The 17,796-nt window shown below is 43.6% G+C and overlaps 1 protein-coding gene across 2 annotated transcripts in view; it reads right to left on the bottom strand.

Annotated features, from left to right (window-relative positions):
* EXOC4 (exocyst complex component 4) overlaps nucleotides 1-15,443 on the bottom strand; it is a 397,972-nt gene extending 382,529 nt beyond the window's left edge. For both annotated transcript variants that reach the window (XM_042815485.1, XM_042815486.1), the window contains exon 1: nucleotides 15,340-15,443. In XM_042815485.1, coding sequence (XP_042671419.1) covers nucleotides 15,340-15,425 — 86 coding nt within the window. In that variant the 5' untranslated portion in view covers nucleotides 15,426-15,443. The remainder of the gene's footprint in view (nucleotides 1-15,339) is intronic.
* Between the last annotated feature and the right edge of the window lie 2,353 nt (nucleotides 15,444-17,796).

Consider the following 17,796-nt stretch of genomic DNA (forward strand, 5'->3'; position numbering starts at 1 on the left):
AAAATAAATCCACAACATTAAATCCTTGAAGTGGCACCTGCAACTACAAAAGGAGCCCTGTCATTCTGAATCTCAAACATTACTCTGTACACCTGAATTTCCTAAGCCCCTCAGTACAGGAGCCATTTCTTGTTCTGCACAGCGAAGAGCAAAGCAAGGAATACTTAATATTCTTGAGATTATACATGTTCCTGCTAACACTGCAGAAAAGTAAGCCAAGGGCATCTTTACTTGTTTCAGTTGTATTAAAATGTGTGGCAAGGAAGAAGAAAAGTCAACACGCTGTTTGCCAAATAGAAAGGATCAGAACTGTTTGGGAAAGGAACTTTGCAGCAAGAACTTCGAAGGGAAGAATTACAAAATAGGACAGGATTATGAAAGGATTACCAAAGAATAAATCTACATCAGCTTCTCAGAACTCCCTGAAAAGCAGAAGCATTGAGAACACACGACAAACAGAAGAAATGTCAATCTGCATACCAAGTGTATATATGTTATGAACTCGGTGGGGATTTCCAGAAGGGCTCCCTGATCAGCTCTGTTGTTTTTTCGTTTTCATTTTACTAAATGAGAATCCGCCTCTCCTGTAAAATACCTGTAATTTGTACTTGGCAGCTGGATGGTTGCACATGCCTGTCTCATAAGCAAGAGCTCAATTGGATTAGAATAATTCCAACTGGATGTTAGTCTGAAAAGAGACATTTTTATGCTACAGTAAAACCGAAATCCATTCAGCCAAACCTCACTGCCCCTTTTGAATTTACATAGTTAAAAATTCAGATTGTACAAATGCTTAATTTGGTGGAGCTGCTTTCAGGCATCCTTCAGAAGAAGAAGGATGGGGAAGATGATCAGGCAAAATCCCTGCTATGTTTTTAATCATGCGATGCACAACATATTTCCTACAAGAATGAAACAAACCTTGCTTCTTCCCCAGTATCAGTGAATACACAGTGATATCAGGTTAATTTTAGAAGTCCATTGGGACTATTCATTCCAGTAGAATCATAGAATAGTGTGGGTTGAAAAGGGCCATAATGATCATCTAGTTTCAGTGTGCAGGGTTGCCAACCAGCAGACCAGGCTGCCCAGAGCCACATCCAGCCTGGCCTTGAATGCCCCCAGGGATCCAGGGGCATCCACAGTCTCCTTGGGCAACCTGTTCCAGTGTGTCACCACCCCCCAAGTGAAAAACTTCCTCCTAAAAAAAGGAAGACAGAAGTAGAATTTGACCTTTAGGTCAGGAGCATTTTTCACGTCTGTTTTCCAGCACCCAATTCAAACGACCAAGACAGGGAGTCAGTGAAAAGACATCTACAGGAGCCCTGAAGCACTGTCATCCAGCAAGATGCCTCCACTGAGACAGGAATCACTTATTTCTAAAGGTAAATACAAAAGAAAATGCACACTTTGACGAAATGCAATTGCCATCTCTACCATTTCTGCAAGAGACAAAACTGCATCATTCTAGAAAACAGAACAACCCCTGCAGCTCTGGTCCTCCTTCCTCAGCACCGCGGATGAAGGAACAAAGTGGGACAAACGAGAACCTCAGGTATCACAGAACCACAGGGTGGCTTGGATTGGAAGGGACCTCAAGGATCATGAAGCTCCCACTCCCCTGCTGCACGCAAGGCCATCAACCTCCATATCTAATACTAGACCAGGCTGCCCTGGTACATTGGAATCCACCTTCACCTATTGCTTTCCAGCAGTTCAACAGATTGTAGTCATCAAAAGCTAAACAGCAATTCCAAACACTGGGATACCAGATTTCTGACACCATCTCACCTGTAAATTTACCCCTAGAGTATAATGGATTCATTTGAGGAGGGAGATAAGGAAAACAGGAGCTGCAAACTCTCTTCAAACCATGCCCAGAACTCAACGCAGCCTTGTGATCTAAACAGCACAGAAAACAAGCCACTGTTATTTCACAAGCTAATAAATTTCTCCCATTGTTGTGAACTGAAAAGAACACAATTTTCACTAAGCTATTCAACAGCAAAAGAAAACAAACACCATTGTGGTACACATCATGTGGCACAAGAGATAACTACAGGAGTACAGAAATGCTGCACAGAGCTGAGCAGAACTCAGAGAGATTCACCGCCCTTCGTAACGCTGTACTTCTGAGCTCCAAATGAACTCCAGCCCCAAAGCAGGATTTTACACAGAAAGCATGCTGCACTCGGATTAGTGTTTAGTTCATGTAACACCCGTATTCCTCACCTGTGCCAAATTACTCCAAAATAAGCTCTGATGTGAATGAAATGCATAACAGATGACTTTACGCTGTCGCTCTGTGACCAGGATGATGCCAACTGAGAACACCCACCAGGGCAGTTAAAAGAGTGCTTATTCTGGGGTATCCTGCTGCATTCAGTACAAATAAGAAAAAACCCACTGCAAAGCCAGCAGCAGAACTGTACATCTTTATATGCTGCCACTTCAGCTGGTGATGCTTACTAACAGCCACAAAGCTTTACAGCCACTAAGTGTTTGGTTTGCTCACAGAAATACATACAGCAAAGGCTCAAATACTGTGGTGCCTTAAGAAAACTGCTTGCCTTCCTCCCAAAGGGATCCATGAACAATTAGGATGCTCAATCAGCGTTTTCAACTTCAGAACCTTTCTTGACACTGAAGATTTGGTTTTAGCATCCACCTCCAGAATAGCGAACCTCATTCTGAAGCATCAGACAAGCAACTGTGCTTTGTGACACCCCCCCATTTTATTCTACGCAGGCCAATAACCAGGACAGTTCCTGGACAGAGAAATCCCTGAATTCCTCAGCCCTGAATGCTCAGGCCAACCTCCTCACTTTGCAAAGCTCTGCATGCGTTTACAGCACACACAAGCTCTTAGTCTTCTGAACCCAAACTCAAGGTGCACTGCACATCGTCCTTACTTCGTCTCAAAAACCCACTGCTTCTGTCACTGCAGTGTATTTTGCCTTTAAATCCTGTATTTAGTTAGACCTCCACTCCTGCATCTGACATATCTGCAAAAAAAGAAGTTAGCATTAACCTTTAAGACCATTCATTTACAGGCACAAGCAGCAATCTCAAAGTTACAGGGCCAGCAGCAATCAGATTTCAGACTCAACAAGAATTTCTACTTGCACCAATCGGTCCTGAATCTCCCCCACAAGCTCTGTGTTATCAAAAGCTTTATTCTGTCCTATAGGGCAAATGGGTGTGTTTGGTTTTTTTTTTTTTGCTTGCCCACATTAAGCACCAATTTTAAGAGGAAACTGATAATGAGTAATAAATGTTTCATTTCTGCAAATTTGCTTTCCCTGATGCTCCCAGTGAGGCTGGTGGATAAACTGCCTGCCTATTTTACCACCCCTAAAGCCAGCCCTGCTAAGGATGATTACTGCTAAGCTATGGATTGTAAACAGTTTTAAATACCTGTTTCTTGACTAGCAAATTTCTCTCACATGCAGAACATCATAGTAACTCTATGTAGGCATTGTTACGGTAGAATTTCTTATTGCATCAAAGTGAAAGGACACATACTCTGTGTGCACCCTAGAATATTGATGTTAAGTGAGTACCTGCAACATGCAGTCCTTGTGGGGAGGTACAAGGCTTATTTGGCAGGAAAGGACTATCCAGCCCCCTTGTGAACACTGTTGTGGGTTTACAGCGTCTGGGCATCCCTGCAAAGTCCCCTCTTCCTCTGCTCCCCAAAATCAGGGGGAGCCTGTACCTAAAGGGAGCCTATAAATAAGAGGGGAGACAACTCTTTGAAAGGGTAGATAATAGCAGGACAATGGGAAATGGTCAGAAGTTAAAGGAGGGAAGATTTAGGCTGGATGCCAGGGGGAAGTTATTTACTATGAGAGTGGTGAGGTGCTGGAACAGCTGCCCAGAGAGGCTGTGGATGCCCCGTCCATCCCTGGAGGTGTTCAAGGCCAAGTTGGATGGGGCCCTGGGCAGCCTGGGCTGGTATTAAATGGGGAGGTTGGTGGCCCTGCCTGTAGCACAGGGGTTGGAACTTGATGACCCTTGAGGTCCCTTCCAACCCAAGCCATGTGTGATTCTGTGATCAGATCAGCTACACAAGAATATCTGAGCTCAAGAAGATAAAGAGTAACATGATGCACAGGTGAGGTTTGGAAATCCAGGAGGAAGACTCCATGCCTGGATCAAGCTCCTTCACAAGTGCAATTCACTTGCCTTCAGTCAGCAGCGCTTACTCACATGAAAACACTCATTAAAGACAGTGGGAAACACCAACAAAAAAAAAAGGCAAGCTGATCAAATTGAAATATTTCTCACTTGATTGAGAAAATGAACATTTGAGCAGAGCATAATTGCGAGCGTTACATCAGCAGGGGAGCAAACAAAGCTCCACTTTTAACAGCAATCCCCAGCAAACTTTCTGCCACCTGTTTCGCTATTGCTCAGCACTGTATCCTGTGCTTTGTTAAGCCTACCAGTTCCTTGCTTTCAAACACCTCTGAAGCCACAATAATACAGACAGTTTGTGGTATCAACTGCACACAAAACAGCTGGGCTTAAAACTTATCATAGTAAAAGCTGAGGCTATGCTTAAAGCGTGTCCAACTTACGTGACTCACATATGTTAGCACCTTCTCCTCCAGGAAAAACAACACCAGGCATCATTCTATAGAGGAAGGTTCTGATGTGCCCACTGCAGTCTGGGGGATTTGTTTTTTTATTCATCATACCAAGTACTTAATAAACAGAACACAACAAATCTATATAGGATGCAGGAAAATCTCTGTCCCGCTCTCTCCCTCTCTCTCCCTCTCCCCCTCAAAGCACAGCCTTGGCCTACAGACAATTTTTGACCAAAGGATCTCTGGGGCTAAATGAAGAAAGCAGTTGCTAGAAGCAACAAATAATCATTTAAACAGAGCAAAGTGGATGTCTAGAAAGACCACGCCCCTCTCTTCAGGAATTGGCTGCAGTATGCCAAGGAGAATTCACTGTGGAAGAAAAAAAATGAGAGTAAAAAGAAACTCATGACAATCTTGCTACTCCTCATAGTGTTACTCCTCTCACTGATGACTGTGGCCACGCATCCATCACAGCATTTGCTTTACTGCTTTGGTTTGAACCGTTGTGATCACTGCCAGACATGGATGGCTGCACTAACACCTGGAGGCAGCCACACCACTGGCTACACAGATCAACAGCCCAGGCATTTTGTGGGAGGAAATCCAGCAGACAAGAAACACAAGCAGGTGAATAAGAGAGAAGGGGTCAGGATGCACAGGAAAGGGAAAAGAAAAAAAACAAGCTGAGAGCATCTGCCCACATCTCTTCTGCCCAGCAGAAACAACCCTAATTAGCCACTTACTCAGAGGCTGCCAAGTTACAAATAAACCAAGTGCAGGTTGCTGGTAGGATAAAGCATTGGTTTGACATGCATGGAAGATGCATCCAAGTGCTGTTCAAGAAGCTTTACAGGAAAATGCACTCACTTATTAATGCTTTTTCCTCCTCCAGAAGAGAACATCACACAGGGCTCGGATCTGCTCATTTCAAAGATCAGGTTTCATCCTGACAACACTGAGCAACATTTAAGATCAAATGTGCTTTATGAGGATGCTATCAGAGGCATGACATTATTTATTACGGGGCCTTGAGCAATCTGGGCTAGAGAGAGGTATTCCTGCCTGTAGCAGTGGGGTTGGAACTACATGATCTGAAAGGTCTGTTCCAACACAAACCATTCTATGAGTTAACTAGAATAAAACACAACTTAAACCACATATGGAGCAAAAAAAAAAAAAAAAAAAAAAAAAAACCCCAAGAAAACCAAAAAAAAACACATCGGAGCTCACCAGGCTTTCCTCCCCTCTGCTGTGCCAGCCTGAGACCTCAGGAGGCTGCATTTCAACACAGCAGAATGAGAAGAAAGTTGCTGAGCACCATGGGACAAGAACAGCCCACTGTCTACACTGCTCGATACATTTCGAAAGGTTCATTAAACCAAATAGACTTATTTGAATTTTATAATTGAAAATTGCAGTCTTAAAGACAAGTCCCAAATGGAGTGATCTACAGCTTCCAGCACTATTTAACCTCGAAACGTAGAATCTGAGAATACATGTTTTAATACCTCTGCAGAATCCCACTGAAACCAACGGCAAAAAGTTTCTTCGTAAGGAAATAAAAAGCCTGCTTGAAACAGTCTGGAAAGAAGAAAAGAATCCAGAAGGTATTTAACAATTTAACTCAGTAGCAATGCATTGAATGCCTTCTCATCACTTTCACAGGTTGCTCAATTGTTCCCAATAAACTCTGGATTTGAAGACACGAGTTAAAATGCTCACAGAGCCAGAAAGAAAGCAGTCAGAAGCTGCACTGTACAAGTAAATAGCTGAGGAAAGCAGGTTATTACTGTAAAATGGCTATAAAAATATAAGGGATTTTATCCTATTGAAAAATAAAATAAAAATAGTGAAATGTGGGACCAGCACGCTCCTTCCTCACCAAGAGGAGCACAGGGTATCCACCCTCCAGACCAACAGATCTCTGTTGTGCAAACAGAGAAATAACTCACTCCTTTTATATGGGAAACAGCAGAACTGAATCTCTTCAAAATGCTGTTAAACACAGAAAGTAAACAGAGCATTATAAAACATTTTCCTCCTCTACTTACATTCTATTAATCTTTCATGCTGCTTACACAGTTGGTTAGAGCACTTTCAACAGAAATTAATGATCTTTTATCATTGAGGACTTGCACATTTATGCACGGCAGCTGTAGCGAAAAGGCTGAGCCCACAGCCATCTAAATAAATATCACAGAATCATAGAATGGCCTGGGTTGAAAAGGACCACAGTGATCATCCAGTTTCAAACCCCCTGCTGTCTGCAGGGTCGCCAACCACCAGAGCAGGCTGTCCAGAGCCACATCCAGCCTGGCCTTGTGATTCAGGGGCATCCACAACCTCCTTGGGCAGCCTGTTCCAGTGTGTCACCACCCTCTGTGTGAAAAACTTCCTCCAAATATCTAACCTAAACCACCCCTGTATCAGTTTAAGACCATTCCCCCTTGTCCTATCACTATTCATCCTCATAAAGCCATTCCCCCCCTCCTGTTTATATGCTCCCTTCAAATATTGGAAGGTCGCGATGAGGTCTTTCAGGAGCCAAGGGGAAACAAGCTAAACAAGCCCAATTCCCTCAACCTCTCCTCATAGCAGAGGTGCTCCAGCCCCCTGATCATCTTAGTGGCCCTCTTCTGGACCTGCTCCAAGAGCTCCACATCCTTCCTGTACTGGGGGCCCCAGGCCTGGACACAGTGCTGCAGATGGGGCCTCACAAGAGCCGAGCAGAGGGGTACAATCACCTCCCTCTCCCTGCTGGCCCCTCCTCTTTTAATGCAGCCCAGAACACAGTTGGCCTTCTGGGCTGCAAGCACACACTACTGGCTCATGTCCAGCTTCTTGTCCACCAGGACCCCCAAGCCCTTCTCTGCAGGGCTGCTCTCAAGGAGATTTTCCCCCAGTCTGTATAAATACCTGGGATTGCCCCAACCCAAGTGCAACACCTTGCATTTGGCCTTGCTGAACCTTATTAGGCTCTCATGGGCCCTTTTCTCCAGGCTGTCCAGGTCCCTCTGGATGCCTTCCCTTCAGTGTATCCATTGCACCGCTCAGCTTAGTGTTGTCTGCAAACTCACTCAAAGTGCACTCAATGCCATCATCTCTGTCATTGATGAAGATGCTGATAAGCACATATAATCAGAACTTTCTGTATTTTGCTATATTAACCACCCTTTAATCCAGCATGTCATTGAGCGTCTGCGTGGGCTGGAAAATTCTTTACAGAGACAGTGGTGAGATGCTGGAACAGGCTGCCCAGAGAGGCTGTGGATGCCTCGACCCTGAAGGTGTTCAAGGCCAGGTTGGATGGGGCCCTGGGCTGCTATGAAATGGGGAGGTTGGTGGCCCTGCATGAGGCAGGGGGGTTGGAGATTCCTGATCCTTGAGGTCCCTTCCAACCGTGGCCATTCTGTGATTCTGTGATTCTTTAATCCCACTTTTCCAGGCGAGTACAAGCTACAGCGGTATGGGTAGCAACAGGTTGATTTCTGGAAGAAAAAGAAGTATGGACTGCACACATTTAAGATAACTACTCTGATAAAAGAATCTTACTATCATTAAGGATAGAAAAGACCACTAAAATCATCCAGCCCAAGCAAAGTACTACACAGGCGAGCACGTCACACATATCCAGGTGCCCACAGGCACTCATTTCCTTTCAGTGCAATTCCTCTGAGAACCACGCATTCGGCACAGCAATTACATGAATCACCATGCTCCCAGGAGAAAAATGAAGTCCTAAGCATCAATGCTTTCAAATCTCCACAAGTACAAGCTGTGCAGCACGACCTGGACCTGCTGGCTGGATGATAAAAGGAGTGCTTGAAGGCTGCTGGTCACCCTGCGCTGTGAATCCATCCCTGCAGCATCCAGCAGCGAGAGGCTCTGCAAATTTTGTTATTAACTTGAAGGTTTCAATCTTGCGCTGGAAGGGAGAGTTGGTAGAGGGGATGTAATTGCAGAAGTTGGAAGCACAGAACTGATAATCATTTATTAACAAAACCGCCTCTTTCTGCTTCCTTGTTTTGTGGAGAACACCAGCTCTGTGCTGCGCGTTGCCTACAGCTGAAATAAAAGCTGCAAGGCTCTGTGCCTCGAGATTTAACAGTGTGGCCACACACACTGTGCTCTTCTATATTGTTGTGTATTCACACCTGTACCCTAACCTATCTGCTGCTCTTTAACCCTAGTATCTGTGCCAAGCTGCAATTCAATGCTTAACACATGTTTTATACAACTGTCCCAAGATCACTTCAGGCAAATCGATAGTTTAGAACCATATTCTGCCATACACAATTTCTTCTCAATGCATTTCTGAGCTACTAATATTTTAGAACTACTGCTTCTATAATGTTGGAAAACACCATTTGCAATAAAAGTGGTTTTAAGAGACCATTACAGTACATACAGATCAGAGTAACTCAGCTTTATTTCTTGTAGCAGCTATTTCCCAAATGTAACAGCTATACATCCATCTCTCTCACCCCACATCACAAACTGGGATCTCACTTCTATTGCTTCAGACAGAAAGAGGTGATCAAATGCCAGGTCATTAGTAAGAAACCATTTAACCAAGTTCACTGTAAATGTAATGAAAATAATGGTCAAAACCTATTAAAAAGGAAAAGGAGAATTTCAGTTGTGAAACATAAAATATGTTCAAGGTTTTTGCCCATAATTTCAACTCCCTCAGACATAAAAGTAAGAAACGCACTGCACCTCGTCTCACTTTTAGTTCTCCTTGACATCTGTCATACAAGTTTGCCTGTGTGAAAACTTAGCTAAAACATTTCTGTAAGGTCTTATGGAGTCAGTGCTAAAGTTTGTTTTCTCCCAATTAAAGCAGCTATTAAAGGCCAGTTTTAAAAAAACAGAAACCTTTAATTGGAAAGAAAAACACCCAACAATAAACAAAAGGCAGACATGCACCAATTAAAAATCTGACAAGATATTTCAAAAAAAAAAAAAAAATAATAGCATTTGCTAAATGCCAGGTTGCTTGTTTCAGACTACAAAAGCTGCTTCAACCGGCTACCAACAAAACAAAAGGTTAAGGAAATCAATATACATACACATTTGTCCTCTGAAAGATTAATATAAACATATATTCCCTAAGTGGTTCCGCAGCAAATGAACAGAACATCCTCCATTCTGTGCACATTCTCTGCTTTTTAAAAGACTTAACAGCACACGTGATGAGTATTGGACTGCTCTAATGGAAGCTCCTGGTCTCCATTTTAACCCCAGAATCATAGAATTATTTGGGTTGGAAGGAATCTTTAAAGCTCATCTCGTCCAACTCCCCTTCATTGAACATGAGCATCCACAGCTGATACCCAGACTCTACTCCAAAAGCCACAATCCCACAAGCTATGCCTTACCAAAATGTCCTCACACAGCTGAGATGTGGTAAATAACAGCAAACTGAAGAGACTCCCATGTCCCCCAAAGACTCTGAATGAAGAAAAAAGGCAGCCCGCGCTGCAGCGAAGTTGGGGATTTTATTAGTGCACTGTGCAAACAATCACATTCCCAAATACTCTCTACTTTTAGGAGTATTACTATGAACATACATACACTGCACCCAAGAACACATCACTCACTCCTGGCAGCTCTCCTATAGAAGGAACGCATGGCATCATCCTGATGCTCCCGTAGCCTTGGGCTTGAAACACAATCACAGCATAACACCATAAAACAACTCACTCCTGGTCTGTAAGATATGTTCTGCCATGGTTAAGTGATTTGAACTGCCATTGATGGACATGTACAACTAGGTTTTGGAGCCAATGAGACACTACAAGGACCACAGAGGAGACCTCAGCACAACAGCTTGCTGTGTCGACTCAGCCAGACTGCGTGAGCACAGGCACCACATGCACGCAACTTGGGAGCCAGAAATCACCTCTCCAAGATGTGCTTCACAGGGCCATCATCACCCCACAGGGCTTTTTCTTCAGTTCTGTGCTCTGGCTACCAAGCAATGTGACTCCTTGCGCTCAGGAAACAGCTTCTTCCTAGTTAGTCCATACAGGAGCCTGACAACAACTGAAGAACCAAGGAGAACTCGCTCAGCGCATGGCTCCTGCTGCAGGAAACAACTCCCAGAAAACAATTGTGTTCCTCAACGCAACAGGAAAAGCTGACACTTCACAGGGACAGATAAGGGACTAAAAGCGAGATGGCCGTGCCTGCTGCTTCCTCCTTCAGCTCAATTACCAGCACACAAAGTAGCTGGAAGGCAACACTGCAGAGATGAGCGATGGGTCCACATTTCCTTTAACAGAGACACAGTTTAGGAGTGTTATTGTGGGGTCAGAGGACCTCAGAAACATTCTGACACTCCTTTTTAAAGCTGAATGGCCAGCTGGTGTGACAAAGCAAACTCTTAACACTGAGCTGGGACATATATACTGGCTTTTATGGAGTTAATTTCCTAATTTCCCTGCAGCAACAGCACTATTATTTTCAACCAGAGCCCAGCTTACAAAAAAATGCTATTTCTCAATTTCTCTGCTGCTGTAATACATCATAGCTTTGTCAGAGATTTGGCCCCAAATACTCTCACTGAAAGCAAGACCAGTTCTGCTCCTTCCAAGTCTGGTGATGCAAATACTGAGTCCCAAAATCTACATCAGAGCAAAGTAAATTAGTCCCTTCCAATAGAGAGCTACTTAGCTTGAGTAAATATAAGAAATTATCCCTTCATTAATAAAATCATTTATATTTATAAAACACTTATCTCCACATCTCAATGTGCTCTGCAAATTAAACACGTTTGCTGATCTAATCTAAACATTCCCTTTCACCATCTTTGCTGTTAAAGAGTAAAATACCATAACGCACAAAGAGTGACAGAATCACAGGGGTTGGGAAAAACCTCTGGAGATCATAAAACAGCCTGGGTTGAAAAGGACCGCAATGATCAACGCCAACCATCAGACCAGGCTGCCCAGAGCCACATCCAGCCTGGCCTTGAATGCCTCCAGGGGCATCCACAACCTCCTTGGGCAACCTGTTCCAGTGTGTCACCACCCTCTGTGTGAAAAACTTCCTCCAAATATCTAACCTAAACCTCCCCATCTGAGTTTAAAACCATTCCTCCTTGTCCTATCACCATCCACCCTCATAAACAGTCTTTTCCCCTCCTGTTTATACGCTCCCTTCAAATATTGGAAAGTCACAACGAGGACCCCCGAGTCTTCCTCCACAGGGCTGCTCTCAAGGACTTCTTCCCCAGTTTGTATAAATACCTGGGATTGTCCTGGCCTTGCTGAACCTCACTGGGTTCACACGAGCCTACTTATCCAGTTTGTCCAGGTCCCTCTGGATGGCTTTCCTTCTTTCCGACGTATTGACTGCACTGCTCAGCTTGCTGTTGTCTGCATCCACTTGGTGTCATTGAGATCGTCAAGTCCAACTCCCCTGCCACTCTCTTTTGTTTATTTACTGCAGAAGAACACAAAGTTCTCCTGCTTTTCATACATCGTTTCCTTTCAAGGGTATTTTGCAGAGCAACAACAGAAATAAACAGCCTTCTAAATAAAGAGAGGAACGCAAGCATAAAACAAAGAGGACCGGCAGGAGAAACTCCACTTAAATGTTTTGGAAATAAAAAGCATCAAGAAAAGAAAACTTTGTTGCATTTCAAACCAACAGCAGACCGTTAAGGCTTTTGATATCTTTCTGAAGCTAAGTTGTAAGAAAGACAAATTCAACTCACCCAGCTCTGAAGTTGTTTGCCAGCGGTATTTTATGAACACACAAAGCAGCAAGTAATGACACCTGTTGCTTAAAGGGCTCATATTCACCCAAGCTGCTGTACGAAAACAACAGAGAAAACTGACTGAAATTCCTTCACGTGCCATTTGCTTTTTGTACTTGGCTAACTGTAAGAAATGTGAATATTAACACAACAGTTCTTCCTTCCTTTGCAATCAGTTCTACCTTCAGGTTTTCATGGTCTGGCTCAACGCTCCCCAGCAAGCACTGCAAAGAGCCTCCACATCCACACTAAGTTCTAATTACATTTTGGAGGTTCAGTTATCAGGCTGTTCTATTGAATAATTCTAATTTAATAAAGTCAGTATCCTCAATGTTGCATCTAAATGCTGGACATCGGCTGACTAAGGTATCAGAGCATGTAAGCCAAAGATTACTAGACAAATATGAGTTCCTACTCAGTAAGAACGCTCATTCTCATTTTATATTATAAAAGAAACAAGAAGTTTACATGAATTGAAGTAGAAATCTGGAAATCCCTTACAATTCTTCTTAAATTTCTGTTGAAATTATAGAAAATATGAAAAAAAAAAAAAAAATCATTAGAGGAAATGCTGCAGCAATTAATTTATACCATTCACTCTTCCACTGCTCACAAATTACTGTATTTTCTGTAAGTGAAAATTACCCAGCTAGGACCTACCACACGGCCTCTCCCACTTACTCAAACTTGAGGTTGACAAAGAAATAATAAGCACAACACGCTTGAAATTCACACTACCTACCTCTGGCCAAATACAAGGCGCAAGTGCACAGTAAAAAAGAAAAAAGAAAAAAAAATCAGGATCCAGGATTTGTTACTGTATAACCAAGATGTTATAATTTTGTATAACCAAGATGTTATAATTTGTATAACCAAGATGTTATAATTGCAATATAATCAAGAGAGTAAGGTAAAGCAGACAACGATCACAAAAGAGAATAAATGGAAGAGCTTACCCTTGGGTTGAGCTCACCAGAAGATACCAAAAGAGGGGATCTCCAGAAGAGATCCTTCCCCTCTGGTAGCCAGCTCTTAAATAGGTCCAGGAGGGGTGGAGCCAGGCTCCACCCCTTCCGGCAGCACAGCTGAATTGCCTTCACCTGTGCTCCTCTGGCTGACTCAAGGCTCACCTCAGGTGATCAATCAGAGGTTCAGGCCGTGACTCAGTAGTTCCCATACAGTTACTTATTAGCACACACTTCCAAGACCGCAGTCATGAAGCTGGGAAGGCCAAGCAGAGCAGTGAAGCAGCTGCTTTGTTTGGTTGCCATCTACCTCGAGTTTGCAAGATCTGAAAGACCAGCTTAAAGAAATAATGAAAACGAATAGAATTCAGCCCTAAACACTATGATTCATGCAGTACTTCAGTATTAGATCATTACACGTGCTGGATACTGAATCACTACTAATATAACTTCTCCAAAGTAGAATAACTACAGTTTCTAGCAAAGCAGTCTTTTGCAACGTAGGAACTGAAGTTTGTAAGTTCTTTACAAGGCGCAATATCACTGCAGTAGGACTGCCTGATGCCTACAGCCACTTTGGAAAGTGTATATAAAACCAGTATTTCAAAGCTTAAGTGTGGGAAATCAGCTGCCAACTCACTGAGCGGAAGCTACCCAAAAAAAAAAGACTTAAAAGCATTTAGAAAAGGCACCGAGGGAAATAGAAAAATGCCAGGTCTTGCTTGGCTCCAAGATAATCACCGAATCAGATTCCAGGAGAGCAAAGAGTAGGAACAAGGGCAGACAAAAATCAATAGCCAGAACATGACTAGACAACTGCTTTCTTGTCACTCCTGCGTGGTGGTGAGACAAGCTGAGGTGGCGATTTTTCCAATCTCACATCCTAAAATAGGATGGAGTCATAGAACAACAGAACCATTAAGGCTGGAAAAGATCATGAAGATCATTTAGTCCAACCACCAACCTATCCCCACCATGTCCACTAAACAACGTCCCCCAGTGCCAAATCTCCATGTTCCTTGAACACCTCCAGGGACTCCCCCACCTCCCTGAGCAGCCTGTTCCAATGCCTCAGTACTCTTTCTGAGAAGAAACTTTTCCTAATATCCAACCTGAACACATATTGGACTTCCTAGGCAAGCCTTATTTCCAACCAGCCTTATTTTATACTCAGTGCTGCTGTGTGTTGGCAGATGAGGGTAAACTACAGATTCTACAGCAGTAGGGAGACAGTGACTTGACTCTCCCAGTATGGCACAAAGCTGGTGCTCACTGCAGGCATCACTCCTCCAACCTCCTGATGCTGAAAAGCAGCGGAAAGTGGAGCAGAATCATAGAATGTCTTGGGTTGGAAAACACTTCAAAAATTTCCTACTTCTAACTTCCTGCCATAAGTATGGACAATCAGAGCAGGATTAGAATGCCCAAACTGGGCAGAACCACCCAAACTGGCCCTGAACACCTGCAGGGATGGGGCACCCACAGCTTCTATGGGCAGCTGTGCAGTGGCCTCACCACCTTCATTGTAAAGAATTTCTTCCAGATCCCTAAATTATATCCACCTCTTTTCTGTGTGAGCCCATTACCCCTTGTGCCATCACTACATTCCCTAACAGAGGAACTATTCCCAATTTCCTCAGGCTGCTTTTAGGTGCTAGAAGGACACTATTAGGTCTCTCTGGGGCTTTCTCTTCCCCAGGCTGAACAGCCCCATCTCTCTCAGCATTTATTCACAGAAGAAGTACTCCATCCTCTGAGTACCTTCAAGGCTTCCTCTATATCCCCTCCTTACCCTGGGAGTGCTCTGAGATGAACGCAACACAGCAGATGAGGGCTCATGAGGGCACAGCAGAGGAGGCCCCACTCCAGCCCGGAGCCCTCCTCACAGCTGTCCGGGCTCCGCAACGACCGCGAGCTCTGAAGGCCCCCACAGCACCACAAGGCCCACATACAGCCCAAGGTCGGTCCTGAGGGCGGGCCGGGAGGCTGCGGAGCGGAGCCGCGCCGCCCATACCTGATCACAGAGATGAGCAGCCCCGAAGGGTCCTTGCTTCTGCTCATGCTGCTCCGGTAGCGTCCCACCGCCTCTCCCGCCGCCATCTTGCGCCCCCTTCAAACACAGAGCAACCGCCCCTACTGGCGCCGCGGCCAATCAGAAGAAAGGGAAGCGGGCTTTCACCCAATAGGAGGCTGGGGAAGGCGGGGCGGGAGCTATCAGCCTTCTATGCATCGTGCGGGGGCGCCGCGGTGCCTTCTGGGAGTTGTAGTTTCTGGGGCTCTGCTTCAGCCTCAGGCTGACTCAGGGTTGTGGCTCTTGCCAGTTCCTCCCGCTGTTCTCATTTTAATTTATCTTTCTAAAACCCCGCTGAATAAGAACAGTCGCCTCTGTTAAAAGCTGTATTCACTGGGGAACGCATTTTTTGTTCTGGATGTTAAAGTGTAAATGGCCAAGTCTGCCCATTCCCCTGACAGGAGCCCAAAATGGAGGCAGTGGGTGAGCTCAGCCAAGTGGGACAGCTGTGGTTGCATGTAGGATTTTAAACACACAAAACGTGTCAGTCACTACGAGTACAGTGTTATACAATCCAGAGTGAGCAACAGAAACGTTAAACTAGTGGGATATTTGGCCAAAAGAGAGGATGTGATTAAGGTATGACTGAAAAGAGGGATGTTTTGCTCTGGTAAGAGAGGGCTGGTAGAAGTGTGGTACAAAGACATGATCAGATTTTTATGCTGAATATCTGACTGCAACTCTATACAGCATGGTGAGGCCTTGGACTGACAGACTGCAATTACATCTGTAAGGAGTCACCAGAGCATCAGTGCCACTATATTTGAATTTCATGCCCACTCATTTGCGCAGCTAGGGGTTGGAACTAAAAGTTCTTTAAGTTCCTTTTCGTGAGTCAGCTGGGAGCTTTCTGCATCTCTGATGCTTACTGAAGGCCAAACTCCTTGTCTAGTCTGCTTGTTTTACTATCCATAAGCTCCATGTCTTGCCACAGTACCATCTCCCTTAAAAAAAAGAAGAAAAAAAGAAAAAGAAAAAGAAGAGTGTATGCTGCTGTATTCAGAGGTTAGAAAATAAAAGGTCATTTTTGGGGGCAGCATCAAAAAAGTTACCTTACAACTCCTACCTGCCTTTCCCTATTTGCAAATGTAGAGTAAATATATCTCCCCTAAGTGCTCTTAGATCTCATGTTGAAAGCATCACTCAGGACTCAGGCTTGTTGTTAAAAGAATAGAAAAATTCCCTACCAAGTGTAGTAATAGATATCCAGATACTAATAGCCACTAGGAATTCTCTAAGCCAAGTTCACTCCATCATGTCAAAGATGCTATTCCTGGCTGCTATTTTGGAGCTGTTTCTTCAGCACAAAGCCATGCATTAATTATTTTTAATTGCAGGAAAACTGCTGAAATTTCCATGTAGGTCAACTGTACCCATTTATACATGCTGTATTTGAAATATAAGGTAATTGAAAACATGGTATTTCCAGGTCTTTTTTACAAGGTGAAGATTTCCACAGCAGCTATTGTGGAAGCATCTTTATATTATGAGTGACTATATCTATTTTCATTAGAAAAACGGCAGAATATGTTAAAGTGTAGGCACTTTGATTCTGAAATAAAAGACATTCCTGAATAACTGCTGTGTTTTCACAGCAGAAAAAAAATTATTCCAAAGCAAAATGATTTTTATCTTGAGATAGGTTGTGCACATGAAGTGTATTCCTTTATAGCAGTTCTGCTCCATTTCCTCTGTGCAGACAGGCTCTCAGTGCTACAATTTGCTATCTAGCTTCTCCAAAAAAAGCTTATCTTTGTCAATTTTCTGGGCAGGTTTGCTAATGCTTTTGCTTGAGGATGGTGATTTGAATGGCAGGAGTTTTATGCACTGGCTGGAGGGAGTTTTTTCCTCGAACTTGCCAATATTGTTTTTTTCTTAATTGGCAATTCACATTGACTGCTCTGTACCGGCACGTCCTGGAGATTGCAGTGGGGATGAAATCAATGTGTCCTACCTTTGAATTCCTGACAGCTACAATAATCACCTCATTTAGGAGGAACTTCATCAGAACAAACAATGGCAAATCTCCCCCAGAAATGTAACCTCAGTGACTTTGAGTCCTGAGCCCTAATTGCTGAACCACAGCCTTGTTCCTTTTACAATCCATTCGCTCCCGAATGAAGCAGAGGCATAGACGTGAATTTGTTTTCTTTAAATGAAAGAAGAAAAAAAATCAACACAGTAGAGACTGATGCAGCACATGAACACCAAGGTCTTTCTTCATTAATAATATATGACGCAGCGAGGATAAAGGGCTAAAAGAACAGCACCTTCTCTTGTGAGAAAGATTTCAGACTGAAAAATAAATGGATTGGAGGTAGGGAAACAGAAATATACATTTTCTTTTCACTTTTTTTTTTTAATAACATTTTAGTAATTTGAGATGTGTCTGGTAAAATG

The sequence above is a fragment of the Centrocercus urophasianus genome, unplaced genomic scaffold (assembly GCF_019232065.1).
Source record: "Centrocercus urophasianus isolate 14NV4802_14NV808 unplaced genomic scaffold, USGS_Curo_1.0 seq_15, whole genome shotgun sequence".
Taxonomy (NCBI): domain Eukaryota; kingdom Metazoa; phylum Chordata; class Aves; order Galliformes; family Phasianidae; genus Centrocercus; species Centrocercus urophasianus.